Raw genomic sequence first — 14,817 nt, forward strand, 5'->3', positions numbered from 1 at the left:
TCTGGAAAGGGGAAAACAAGTGAAGTGATCAAATTTGTAGATGGCACAAAATTATTCCGAGTTGTTAAATCACAAGCGGTTTGTGAAAAATTGCAGGAACACCTTGCGAGACTGGAAGATTGGGTATTTAAATGGAAAATGCAATTTAATGCGGACAGGTGCAAAGTGATGCACATGGGGGAAAAGTAACCCACATTTTAGTTACATGATGTTAGGTTCCATATTAGGAGTTACCACCCATGAAATGGATCTGGGCATCATAGTGGACAATATTTTGAAATCTTCAGTTCAGTGTGTGATGGTGGTCAAAAAAGCAAACAAAATATTAGGAAATGAATGGGGAAAAAAATGGCAAATGTGATACAAAGGCATTAGGACTCCATGGTGAGACCCCACCGAGAGCACTGTGTGCAGTTCTGGTCACTGCATCTTAAAAAAAAGAAATAGTTGCATTGGAAAAGGTAAAGAGAAGGGTGACCCAAATGATAAAGGGGATGAAATTGCTTGCTTATGAGGAAAGGATAAAGAGCTTAGGGCTGTTCAGCTTGGAGAAGAGATGGCTGAGGGGGTTGAAGGGATATATGATAGAGGTCTACAATGTCATGAGTGAAATAGGACGGTAACTCTTTAAAAAAATATAAAGACTAGGCAGATATCTTATTGTGAAAATCGAAGTGGGTGGAGAGGTATGCACCGTTGTGAATATCTACATCCCAAACAGCAAGCAGGATGGGCTTTTTTATGCATTAGAGCAGATCATGATATTGTGAGTGGAGGGCAACTTAATAATAGATGGAGATTTTAACCTCACTAGAGCCCCAGCATTGGATAATTCATCTGGACGTGGTATAGCTACAAGGGTGGGGGTTAGACATAACCTTTCACCATTGATGGACGGATGAAACTTGGTTAACATGAGGTGGCAGTGCTTGCCCTCAGGGAGAAGCTATATTTTTTTTACTCAAAACCTCATGATTAATATTCGCGTATTGATTAATAATTTGGTTGACAAGGGGGATAATGAATCAGATGATTAAGAATGAGGTGGGACCAATTACTTGGTCCAGCCAAGCCCCCATATGGGTAGGCTTGTACGTTTCACAATATAACACTGAGAGGCATTATTGGAGACTAAATGACAATTTATTAAATGACACAAATTTCTGCAGATATTCAGAAATATCTTCAATTTAATGATCAGGAGGGAGTATCCCCAGCAATTATCTGGGAATGTTTGAAGGCAGTTGTATGTGAGAAATTCATCTCACATGCTTCCTATTTAAAAAAAAGAAATCTAGAAACAACCTGCAGAGGGAGATAACTTCTTTTGAATTAGTCCACAAACACAAATTATCAAAGAAAGTTCTCTGCCAATTAACAAAAGCTAGAGTCGAGTTATATATGTTAGATCTAGACATGATAGCTCATTGTTTAGAAGGAGGGAATAAGGCTGGCAAGCTGCTGGCGCTCAAATTGAAATCAATGGCAGCCCAGAGTGTTAAGGTTCTGAGAGATGGATCCTTTGTCCGAGGTAGAGTTGGCACTACCTGAGCGAGAAGACCCTCACAGGTCCCTACCGTCGGAAGGTGAAGCTGTACTGAAGCAAGGACTGGCTGGAGCTTCACCAATACCAGCCCCGTTCTCCCCCCCCGGGTTAAGCCCTTGGGTACATGGGGCTGGCCGGACTTAGGTGGACCCCCGCGGAGCGGGAGCTGGGACTGGACAGGAGCAGGTCCGATGAGGGCAGGCAGTGGAGCACAGGGAACAGGAACTCAGGATCAGGAACAACACGGAACCAGGAGCCAAGAAACCAAGGCAAGGTCTGAGGAGCAGACCTTGTCTTAAATAGTATTCAGGAAGGAGGAGTCCCCAGGGAGGGGCTGTGACTATTTCCTGTCGTGGCCCCTTTAAATTCAATGATCAGCTGCGCGCATGGCTCTAGGCAGGCCCAGCGGGGGAGAAGCCAGCAAGCAGGAGGGAGACAGGCTGAAGACGCGACCAAGTTCAACAGCGGCTAGAATGGCTGCGAAGAGAGCGTCGGGGACGACTGCCTGCTCCTGCAGGCACTTCAGGGGCGGCCCGTCCGCGAGGGTGAGTGGCCGGCCCTGGTCATGGACTGCCGCAGCCAGCGGCCATAACACTGAGTCAAATTGCTACTTTGGATATCAGAAAATGTTTCTCACTTTTACACAGAATTGTATGGTGCTGATAGTAAAATTAAGGATGCTAACATTGAGGGTTCTGGCAAGGCAGGGTTAATTGGGGCTGGAGCTTGGGTGTGGTGCAAGCAGCAAGGCAGGGCTTGACAAGGCTGGCGATGACGCTCACTAAGGACCCCTAGTGGAGAGGAGGCTGTACCACAGGCTGAGTAGGGTGGCCAATGAGGAGATGGCTCGGGTAGCTCGGAACAGAGCTTGCTGGAGGCCTCTGCTGGTGAGGAGATATCATCCATGAAGTTAGTAAGTAGCACATTCTAAACAAATAGAAAATTATTTTTCAATCAATGCACAATTAAGCTCTGGTATACATTACTGAAGGATGAGGTTAAGGGAGTTACTGTAACTGGGTTTAAAAAAAGGTTTGGTTAAATTCCTGGAGGAAAAGTCAATAAACTGTTATTAACAAAGTAGACTTAAGAAATAGATACTACTTATCACTGCATGTTAGCATCATGGGATCTGTTTACTGTTTGGGATCTTGCTAGATTCTTGTGATTTGGATTGGCCACTGATAGAATCAGGATATTGGGCTTGATGGATCCTCTGTCTGATCCAGTATAGTAAATTCTTATATTCTTAACTTGCCAATGCTTATGCTTTTCCTACTTTCTTCAGATGGATCTTTTTTTTTCAATTTTTGAAAGACATTCCTATGACTAAAATAGCCGCTCTTACCTCATCTTTCAACCAAGTTGTCAGTCGTTTGACCTTCCTTCCATCTTTTTTAATGCATGGAATACATCTGGATGGTCTTCCAAAATGGTATTTTTATACAATGACCAAACATGATATAAACATTTAACTTTTGTAGCTGCACCTTTCATTTTTTTCTGTTTTTCTCATTTTTTTAAAGTCTCCCTTTTGAAAGTTTAAAGCTACAGTTGTAGATTTACATATTGCCCTCCTTCCATTGAAATCTGATCGCACTATGATCACTGTTGCCAAATGGCTCCACCACCATTACCTTTTGCATCAAATGTTGCATTCCACTAAGAATTAGGTCTAAAATGGCTCCCTTTCTCATTAGTTCCTGGACCATTTATTTCATCTAGAAAATTTACTTCCCTAGAATGTCCTGATGTGATATTTATCCAGTCAATATTAGGGAAATTGAAATCTCCCATTACTACCATGCTGCCAAATTTTGTTAGCTTCCCTAATTTCTTTTAGCATTTCATCATCCATCTGTTCATTTTGGCCAGATGGACGATAGTATGCCCCACTGCTATACTCTTCCCCATCACACATGGAATTTCCACCCATAAGGATTCTACTGTGCATTTAGTCTTGTAGTATCCTTTGAAGATACCTCCCTCCGAACCATGTGCTGCTGAGCAACTGTCGACTTTCCACTATGTTCTAGTTTAAAAGCTGCTCTCCCCTCTTTTTAAAGGTTAGCACCAGCAGCCTGGGTTATCCCGGTTAAGATGGAGCCTGTCCTTTCAGAATAGGCTCCCCCTTCCCCCAAAACTAAAAACCCTCCTCCCTGCATTGTTTGTTTCATCCACGCATTGAGACGGTGGTGTTCTGCCTGCCTCAGGTGGAATATGTAGTGCCAGAGACTAGGGATATGCACAGCAGAATGGCGCAGAGAATTTTAAGAGTCTGCTTGCATAACCCAGAATTCCGCTGGGTAAACATCCATCCTCTTGCAAAACAGAATGCCAGCTGCAGTCTGTGCCCAGTGGGAATTTCAATTCAGTTCTAGTTTTCCAGCTTCTGCCCCAAGGCACTCTGGTCCCTACAGTCCCCACTTATTTTTGCAGGACCTGAAAACAGCGCAGTGGGAGTCAGAAAGCCAGACCCGAGCCTTGGTTGGAAATGGAGCAGAACTGACATTGTGACTGGTAACTTTCAGGAGAGGCATAAAGCCTTTATTTATTTATTTATTTATTTATTTATTTATAAATACCTTGAGGTATTTGAAAGGCTGATCAGTTCTTATGCAATTCTTAATTCTTCTGAGATTTGAAAAGCAAATAATAGAGCCTCTCTTTGAAACTGGAATCGCTTTGATACTGGGGCACTTTACAGCACTACGGTACCCTTGTGTTCAGTGACTCCAGCACTGCCTGATGGGGCAAAGGATTACGAGGACTGAGGAGCTGGCCTTGTAATGCAGTTCACTTCCTGTGTATACTTCAAGCTTTGTTTCTCTAGCCCTGCCTTGCACATTTTCTGGGTAACGTGGCAACGGCTGCCTGCTCCCTCATAGTTACCCTTTAAATTCCTTGTAACAAAAGGCATGCAGCGTGCTGTCGTGGTATCATGTCAGATCTGTAGGGAGACTCAGTCTGCACAGACCCAAGACTGGAGGCCTAGGGTATAATGGGGATTAAGTACAAGGGGGCTGATTTTAAAAGCCCTTCGGGGGTTAGTGTAGGGCTGGGGGGGGGGGGGAAGGTTAGATTAGGGGAGCGGCCTGGGAGGGAACAGGAGAAGCCCGTGGGCATCAGCGCGTGTAAGGTGCACTAGTGTGCACCCCCTTGCACGCACCAACCCCCGATTTTAGCGTGCACATGTACGCCCGCGAGCACATTTTAAAATCTACCCCGCATGGAATTTCAGCTGTGGAACTGCAAGAATCCAGGGAGAAATCCCAGGTAAGTGGGACTGCCAGATCCTAAACTAAGTTTAATAGATGGTGGAGATGCTGAAGAAGTGTTTCACGACACTTTGCAGTTTACCTTTCAAAATAATATGTAAATGAAGACTTGATTGTGAGCAAAGAATCATTTTGGACACTTGGTAATAAATTAAAACTCACTGGGGGTTTGTTTATATACTAGATTGTCAGTTTGTTAAATACCCCAGAAGATTTGGGTGCTGTTTTGAAGAAGTGTAAGGGACATTCCTCCTATCTGACTGCACATAGTACTGACTGTCTGAGGCTGGGTGGCCCAGTTTAGTCCTGGTGCAAGTAGCATCATCTCTCTCACTGCCGGTAGAATTTCACCAAGGGCACAGTTGTGACACTTTTTGCTCACATCTTGATATTTCCACAAGGTCATTATGAGAGTGTGTTCCTCCCCTGATACAGACATAAAATTATGTGATCCATGTGCAGATCTGCCAATAAAACTATTCCTTACTGTATCTCCATCAGCACTGCCAAGAGGCCAGGCCTGATTTTTTTTTAACTCTTCCTTCTGATGCATTTGATAAATGCAGTGCTGGTTTCAAATGATAGTGGAGCAGCACCAGGGATGCAGTTCAAAAATCGGGGCTTGGGTCACTTCCCTAGGAGTTCTAGAATGTTGGCATGGGAGTAGCAAGGTGACCATCGGGGACATCACATGACCCTACAACAAACTCAGGTGACATACTACTCTGGCCATAATCCCCATTATTGGCTGAAGGCCAGCCACCCCCACTCAACTCCACATTTACCTATCGCATGGCTCTGAGAGTCAGGCAGATTTACTGACAGGAGGGGTTGCCTTGGTGATATCAAGGCAGTAGGGTAGGTGACAGCCTTGTTTTGACGCATACAACCTAAAACTAGTCTATCAAGCAGATTGATCTCTATAATAGCAGCCATGTGCACTGTGCTCATCTTGGCTTTTGGCAGTGCTGTGCCAAGTGATTGTGTCACTTGATCTTTGCACTCATGCTTCACATCACAACATAAAATCCAGGGATAAATTACTGTTTAACTGTATACTGCTGGAGTCTTCTGGATTTGTAGCATAATCACAAAGGCTGAAGGTGTTGTAATAAACCAGTGTTTTAACAAACAGACCCATCCTCGGTAGTCTTTAACCCTGATCTTTTCTCCCTCCCTAGACGCATCATCTCAGACTTTCAGCCCACGTTTGACCAAGCGTTTTCGACGTGTTGTTTTTACCCCTTATACAGTATGGGGTAATAGCGCGTCAAAAACATGCGGCCAACCCCCCCTGGCGTTAATTTCTGTCGGCACCGGGCAAGTTTACAGAAAAGCAGAAAAAACTGCTTTTCTGAACACCATAGCGATATTAAGTCTGAAGCCCCAAAATTAACAAAAAAAATAAAAAATTTAAAAAAAATTTTTTAAATTGGCCGGCATAACGGACGGACGCTCAGTTATGCCGGCGTCCATTTTCCGAACCCGTGGCTGTCAGTGGGTTTGAGAACTGACACGGTAAAATTGAGTGTCTGCTGTCAAACCCGCTGAAAGCTGCCGCTCCTGTCAAAAAGGAGGCGCTAGGGACGCGCTAGTGTCCCTAGTGCCTCCTTTTACTGCGGGCCGTCATTTGCATACTCGATCGCACGCCCAGGAGAGTGGCCTGGGCGCGAGTTGGGAGAGCGGGCACTCGCCTCAGAGCGCTGGCTCTCCCGTGAATTTTACTGTATCGGCCCGAAAGTTGCTTGGTGCCTGAATGTAACTGCTCTTTGACTTTCTAGTTACAGTTATTGAATTTACTAGTTTAAAAAATTTGGTTTTTTAACATCCAGCTACTGCAGAGTGACTACAGAATGTGAATCTCATAATCTTGTTTTCCCTCAGTTGATATTATTAGATATAATGGGGTGGATATTCAAAAGCCATTTAAATGGATAACTGAAAAGTTATCCATCTAAATGGCTTAGCTATGATATTTGGTGACTTATCCAGCTAAATTCTAGCCGGATAACTCTTTATCCGGCTAGAATTCAGTTTAACTGGCTAACTCTGGCCGCGCTGTAGGCAGGTATATCCGGCTAACTTTTAAGATAGCTGGGTATATTCAGCGGCATGGCCTTGCTGCTAAATATCCGGCTAACGGCTCGATACAGTAAGGCCGCGGTAAAAACAGTGCAGCAGTGTCAGGCGCACCCTTCCTCCCCGCACGCACAGTTCTCCTGACCTAACGCCTGATTCTCTCTTCTAATCGCATGCAAATGCATGCCGCGGCTGTGAAGCGTTAGGGAAGGGTTATGCCCGCGCAACCCATTTTACTGTATAGGCGCTGTAACAGCGCCTATACAGTAACCTGGGTGCGCTGGTACCTGTCATTTCAAATGACATTTGAAATGACAGGCACCAGGAAGTGTAAAAAAGTGTAAAAAACAAAAAACCTGTGTGTTATATAAAAAAATTTTAAATACCTGTCGGTGGGCCGTGGGTCCAGGCGGCCGGTGGGCGGCGGGCAGCCATCAGTGGCATCCGGTAGTCCCTTCTCCCAAAATCGCACGGGCGGGTCGGCAGCGGGGGGGGGGGGGGGCAGCAGGATCCGGGAGCGGCGGGTAGGCAGCAGTGGGGTCCGGGGGGGCAGCGGCAGCAGGATCCAGGGGCGGCAGCGAGATCCGGGGAGCGAGTAGCGGCAGCGTGTTCGATCGGGCAGGCAGGTAGGTGGCAAAAAAAAGATGGCCGCCTGCACGGGAAAAGCGTGCAATTGGCCGCTGAAGACGTGACGTCACGACGTTTGGCGTCACGGGGTGTGACGTCACGTCTTCAGCGGCCAATTGCAGCTTTCCCCCGTGCATGCGGCCATCTTTTTTTTTCCCACCTACCTGCCCGATCGAACACGCTGCCGCTACTCGCCCCCCAGATCTCGCTGCCACTGCCACCCCTGGATCCTGCCGCCGCTCCCGGATCCTGCTGCCGACCCGCCCGTGCGATTTTGGCGCTCATCCAGGCAGGGGGAGCCGGAGGTCGTTCGCCGTCTGCTCCCTCTGCCTGGATGAATGCCCGTGCGAAATCGGGAGGAAGGGAGAAGGGACTACCGGATGCCGCTGATGGCTGCCCACCGGCCGCCTGGACCCACGGCCCTCCGACAGGTATTTAAAATTGTTTTATTTTTTTATATAACACACAGGTTTTTTGTTTTTTACACTTTTTACACTTACCGTAGCAGGCCCGAGCCTTGCTACTTTTTCGTTTGTTTTTTTTTTTTTGCTTCGGGAGGAGGGGACCGGACGGGGCTGCAGGAGACCGGACGGGACCAGGGCGGGTAAGCAATGTTTTTACACTACACTACACTACACTAACTCCTACTAGGGGGAGGCGGTAAACTAGCAGGTTAAGGCCGCGGCAGAACAGCGGGTTACGGAGGAGATAATATCAGCGCCCGTTACAGTATCGCAGGGGAATAGCTAATTCCTTCATTATACAGCTTTTTCGTTCATTTACATGCTGGGTACGGAAAGGTTTTAGGAAGCGCTAAGGACGCGTGAAACTGGAGACTGTATCGCTGGATGGCCTTACTCGTCTGTATTGTGCGCTCCCAGCACGTTACAGACAGGGAATCTTTAACTCAACGTTACTGTATCGACCTGTAAGTTATTTAGCTGCTCAGTGGCTGAATATGAACCCCAATGTGCAATAATTAAATGAAAGGAGTTTTATAAGACTGATTTGTGAGCAAAACACTCAAAAGATACAGGTGGAAAGAGTCATTTTTCATTTCCAGAGGAAACATAAAGTGCTTACAGACACGCAGGGGTTAACGGACTGTTTTATGCTAAGCGTAATGCAAGTGTGGGAGACAAATATAAGCATAGTGCAGAGAATGCCGTGTTCATGATAGTCCCCTAGATAAGACTTAAACTGGCACACCCTGGCCTCTAATACTAGATAAGAGGAGTCATTAATCTTGGCTCTGTGCGCCAGGTTGGCAGCATTAAATTCCTGCACTTCTTTACACAGCCTGGATATATAGAAGAACCTGCCTGCTTATTCTTCTCTGGAGAAATAGCAGTGCAGATGGACACAATAACAAGGTCAGCCTGCCTGCCCAGTCTCCCTGCTCCAGTGAACAGAGAGAAACTGAGAAATGCCCCTCTACAATAATGAGATGTGGACTTCCTCATATCCGGTAGTGCAGTGCACAGGAATGGATGGGTTAGGAAGGGGTGCCTTCCCCGAGCTGCGGTCTCTTGGAGCCCAGTGGATTTTTACTATGCATTCCTCTGCTCATTCTTCTGGCTAGCAGCTCTGCAGCTTGAGGATGCTATTTCCCTCCTGTTCTCAGCTCCACATATGGAAAGGTTTGTTCCAATGGAGAATTTTAGGATCACAGAGCCACCATGGACATGCTGTGTTACCAAGTCAGGCAGAAGGCTGTCTTTCATTTGTTTACTGTGAATACCCATAAGGCATTGCCTGAAGCTCCATTCAGTTGGCCTGAAGCTTGCTAACTGGTTCCATTTTTTTTTTTTTTTTTAAGGACAGAATGATCCAGAGTGGTTTTATCTCACTGCACGCAAGCACTTGTAGTCCTACTTTTCTTACACAAGACAATATGGAAACTAGAACTACAAATCCCTACATACAGAAAGGTAAAAGCAGAACTGGATCAACCTGTCCTGAAAAAATGGAGCCAGTTGGCAAGCTTAGCCAATTAGGTGACTTGGGGTGAGAGGTAAAGGGGTGAAAACAATGGAGTGTGTGTGGGTGTGTCTAGAGAGAGAGGTGAAAACAATGCTACATGTCTAGGTATATGTACACATAAATATAGAGAACAACTTTCAGAAAGACACTCTGACAACTATCCCACTTACTATCTTCTCTAGGTTTATTTTTGACTGCTTTATTCCAGACAATACAGAAGAAACATGCTTCAAACATTACAAGAGAGATGAGGGCTGGTTACAGAGATGGCTAACAGCTGGAACAAAATGTAGATGCACTCATACACACCGAGAAACACATGATAAACGTGCCTACTTCTTCTAACCCACCTTCACAACAGAAAAGGCTCTCTTATTTTAAAGCAGTCGGTGTGATATTTGCCCAAATGTAGCTTTCTGATAACAAGGAATTTGTTTGGTCAGCAAATACTTTGTGTCTTTGTATTTTCTTTTTGTAGCACAAAGTTCCTGTAGCCTTATCAGCCTTGCAGAAAATTGTGTTCTTTACAGGCTGAGATAAATCTTGCATCAATCCGGTGAAAGTTACCAAAGGAGGATGCTGCACATGAATTTCCCAGACCACATGGGTCCCGTCTTTCTTTTTTTATTTCTGTTAATGATCCGTTGGCTGTTTTTAGAGATTATGAAAGCAGCAGGTGGCTATTAAAAGTTTGGGCACAATGTGAGGAGGGGAGGTCTCCACGAGTACAATTTCACCACATATAAAGATTCCTTTTGTTGTAGGTAAAGAATGTCGAGGATGGCATAAGCACAGTGGCATACTCGGAAAAACCTGTCAGCCCAGTCCATGCTGTCACCAGTGCCAACAATTACACAGCCCAGCAAAATGATTTTCCTGGCTCAAACAGCTTCTACAAGCATAGCAGGTATGGCTGCAGACTTTCACCTTTACTCTCCACGGCTGCCAAAAACCACACACACGGGAGCTTCCTCTTCAGCATCCTCGTTCGGTGGAGAATGAGATTCTGTGCTGGCCCGGCGCGTGGGGGGTCACTTCCAGCGTGCTCGGGGAGAAAAAGTGGGCATGACATCAGAGCCACTAGAGGAGAACTAAAAAAAACCAAACAAAACATCAGAGCGCAAATCCTGTTTCCTCCAGTACCCTCCCTCGCGACCACGGCCGGGCTTAAGATTTTGGCGCCCGTAGGCAGGACCAGAGAGTGAGGGCAGGAGTCTTTCAAAGCTCTAAAGAATGAGGGCTTTTCCCCACAGACATGGAAAGCAGGGGATGGAGAGTTCGGCCAGGGCAGATGACCTGAAAGTTAAGTTAAGTAAAAGAAATTGCTCTTTGGTTTGGGCATTTGGCATCTTTAAAATGTGGAGCCCTAGGCAGTTACCCGGGCCTACGTCCAGGCCTGCTTACAACCGTCGGCAAGCAATTTTATCTCCTGTTACCTCGTAAACTCTCTGAGGAAGGGAGTGATTGTATCTGGATATTAATCTGTCTGTAAGCTGCTTTGAAAGAAGGCAGGCCAAAGATCAGTGGCTACTAAGTCTCCTTGTTATAGTCTGGGTCAGGGGAACCTTCTTTTCCCTTCTGTCTCTGCTCCTGGTTTACCCACTTCTGCTCTTAAAGTAGGACTCCAGTCCTTAACAGAAAGACACCCGCTTCCAGTTCTCCAAAACCTGGACAGAGAGAGACCAGGCAGCATGGTGTCCCATAAGGCTGGGAGTCACTGTGAAAAAGAGGGGCTGGGGACACTTTTTCAGCTCACCTTTCTAACTCGTTGCTGTCATTACAGTGCCCGCTTCCTTGTTCAGCCCCTGCCCTATTCTCCCTGCTCTGACAAAGTGATTCAGACCAAGGTCACTCCCATGGTTAGTGGCGTAAAGAGGGCAGCAGTTAGGATTAGTGCCGAGGAGATGAGAACGTAAAATGATCGCACGCAGCACACCATTGCTTGAGCCAGCCTTAGAACGGAGGCACAGGAAGAGAAAGCAAGGCTGCTTATCTGCAGCAGGTTCTCTGAAGACAGCAGCTCACCAGTCACACACATGGGGAATGTCATCCAGTGGTGCCAGCAAGGAGACGCTTTCCAGGAAATTCTTGGAGAGCTCTCTGTTCGTGCACAGTAGTTCCTGTGCTCCCAGTTCTGTAACTAAGCTAATGAGCTCAACTCCAGAAGGGGAAGTAGAAAGGGTTGTATGACTGAACTACTGTCTTTAGAGAATACCTGGCACAGGTAAGCAACTTTGGTTTCTCTGAAGGCCAAGCAGTTCACCATAGGCCCACCCAAGGGGTTCCCTAGCTAAGGGGTGTCTGACAAAAAAAAAAAAGGGAAAAACAATACCAAAAGGACAACACAGGAATCACATTCCTTTTGGGGTAGATTTTATAATACGTGGTGACGCAATCCGGGCTTCCCCAGTTGCCTAATTTTCCTTCCCCTATCCTCCCCACCCCCTAAAACTAACCTACCTTGCTGATTCTTTTTATTTTATGACTTGCTGCTCCTCGGATCCACTGACAGGAATGGCAGGAAAAAATCACAAAAAACCCTAATTAGTTAAATGGGTAGGAAAAAGAACACTCAGGCAAGTTGACCCAAATAGAGAGCAAAATAGATCTGCAGAGCCAGTTGCTACAAAAAAACCCAAACCCAAACCATGCTGAGGCAGCGAAAGCAAATTCAACATTCTCTACAGGTAATGAAGAACGAGGCACGCTGCATGGCTACAGGAAATATGCATGCCCAGAGCAATCTCCGGTTTCCTATAAAACTCTGGAAACAGCTGTCAGCACCATCTGGGGCGACCTGCTCGTATCCAGAGACGGTGACTTGCCCGAAGCTCACAGAGCATCAGGATTCAGATTCATGGACCTGTAGCTACTGATTCCCACACCCCGTCATTTGTTAGGTTATTTTTGGAGACTGGTGTTACATACGGGTCTGGAGTCTGACACTCCAGCAGTCCCCTAAGAAACACAGTCAACAAAACAGATAACTGCCCTGTGACCCAAAAGAATTTGGACACGGGGTCTTGAAGTTTGCCCTTTGCAGTGCTGCCGTGCTGGGTACTGAGACTGAGACTCCTTTTTCCCATAGCTCCCCCCAGCCAGAGAGTGACGGCCCTGGGAGAACCTTCAGCAGCAGCACCCTGGAGGTGAAAGTGAGCCCCAGCAAACCCACAGTGAAGAGAGGGAGGCGGAGGCGACGCAACCCGGAGCTGGATGAGTCCCAGTACGAGACAGATTACACCACAGCGGTGGATTCCGAGGACGAGCAAGACCAGGGAGAGTGGGACATGTGAGCACCTTTCCTCCTCCATAGCATAAAATAAAACCAAAATCTGCAGGATGCTTATTAAAATGTTAAGATACAGGTGCGCTAGTGCTGAAAAAGTTGCATTAAAAAGATTTTGTTTTGTACAGAAATACAAGCCTGTATTTCTGCAATGGCACTGTATTTATAAATGATTTATTACTTTACAGCTGAGGCAACCAACTTCTTTTCTATCTAAGTAGATTTGTAACTAGCTACTTTTTGTGTGCAGCTAAAAATGCATGCCTCTTGATCTTCCTCTTAGAAGAATGTTATCCATTGTATGACTTTCTGCTAATGCTGTGGTCTTCTATTTTCTGATTGGTAGCCTGTACCCTGAGATAAACAGTTATGTGACACGCCAGGAATACAAGCGGGAATTTGACACAGACCTTAAGCGCTACAAACAGATGTGTGCTGAAATGGATGATATCAATGACCAGCTACACCAGCTCAGCAGACAGCTAGATGGACTATCAGAAGACAGCCCTCAGTATCAGGTAAAAAAAATTGCTGAACCAGTCCTGCCAAACTTAAGACCAAGTCATTTTTAAGAGGGTGATCCAGTTCTGGTTTTGCAGTTCCCATTCCAGCGCAGTGTGACCAACCTAGCCCTACATCATCGGGCAGAGATGCCACGTCTCCCGCTGGTGCAAACAGTTTCAAAGTTTCCCTTCTAAAGGTTTTCTGATGCCAGTGCATTTCAGTGGTAGCTAACAGAACTTCCCAAATCTTCCTTCCCCCTCCCCCCCCATGTCCAAAATTCCACAGGCCAGGTGACAAAGACTGTTTGACTGGAGAAGATGTCAGAGTCCCACATAGGCCTCTGAGCTAGCCTGTAGGCCTGCATGCTGCTGCTCCTCCTGCGAGTAGCTGTTTTGTGCTGCCAGGAAGAGCAGTGAATTTGATGTCAGCATATCCCATAGCTTTAAGGTAGAAAAAATTCTCAATTAGTATTTAAAATATAGACTAGTTAGTGGGCAATGAAACAGCATTTGGGGAGCTCCAACACAGACAAAAAAAGAATGTTTAATGAAGAAAATGTCTCCTACTGCGGTGCAGTATTATGCATACATCATTTTACCGCTGTGTACCTTTAAGGAGGATATTAGCGTAACTGATTTTGAGCTTGCTAGGCCCACATGTTGCTTTAAAGACTAGGATTTGAGCCATTACCCAGGCCTGGTGCAACCGGGTGTGCATACTGTGCATTTACACGGGGCGGTGGGCCAGCCCCAGCAGGAGACGCTGTGGGGGGCCACCGGTGGAGCCTAACCTGCCAGAGGCTGGAGAGAGGCCACAGGCTGTCAGCAGTGGTCAACCCACCAGCAGCTAAATATGAGAGGCCTGTATTCCATTTTATGTGCATGCACACGCACCCATCCACAGTTTTTCCTGCGGGCACGCACAGCTTCCACTCCCCCATCCCCAAGCAGGAAGGCTGATGGGCCATGGTGGAGCTCATCCCACCACGACCCAACAACAACAGGAGGCCATGTATGTATGACCCAACTTCCATCAAACCAATCTCCAGCACTCTTCCTACCAGCTTCAAACCTCTTCATCCTGCGCTCACCCCCCCCCCCCCCCCCCCAATCCAAGAAATTAAGACTCAGTGTTCTAATAACCAGCTCACCGGTTACATCAGGCCACAATGCCTATTGGTCTCCCAATACCAGTTCTCCATCATAGGACCATACTCACAGGAAAACCTTCCTTGATTTCCCATCCACTCACCTACAAATCCCTCATCCCCATCATGATTTCCCCTTTTACACAGATTCTAGGCCTAGCTCTATTCTCAGTGATTCTATTCAACGCACAATCTCTCACCAAGAAAACGCTAATACTCAGTGACCTTCTTCTGGACACAAATCCGGACTTCTGCGCCATAACTGAAACATGGCTTAAACATACGGACACTGCACTAATATACCAACTTCCAACTCAAACCTCCGATTTCTTCTCCATTCCCCGACGGAAAAAAAGGGGTGGGGGTA

At 46.4% G+C, this 14,817-nt stretch overlaps 1 protein-coding gene across 1 annotated transcript in view; it reads left to right on the forward strand.

Annotated features, from left to right (window-relative positions):
• LOC115097730 (occludin-like) overlaps positions 1-14,817 on the forward strand; it is an 88,738-nt gene that overhangs the window by 26,766 nt on the left and 47,155 nt on the right. The window contains exons 4-6 of the mRNA XM_029613746.1: positions 10,278-10,420; positions 12,602-12,802; positions 13,146-13,317. Coding sequence (XP_029469606.1) covers positions 10,278-10,420; positions 12,602-12,802; positions 13,146-13,317 — 516 coding nt within the window. The remainder of the gene's footprint in view (positions 1-10,277; positions 10,421-12,601; positions 12,803-13,145; positions 13,318-14,817) is intronic.

This window comes from Rhinatrema bivittatum, chromosome 8, assembly GCF_901001135.1.
Source record: "Rhinatrema bivittatum chromosome 8, aRhiBiv1.1, whole genome shotgun sequence".
Classification (NCBI taxonomy): Eukaryota; Metazoa; Chordata; class Amphibia; order Gymnophiona; family Rhinatrematidae; genus Rhinatrema; species Rhinatrema bivittatum.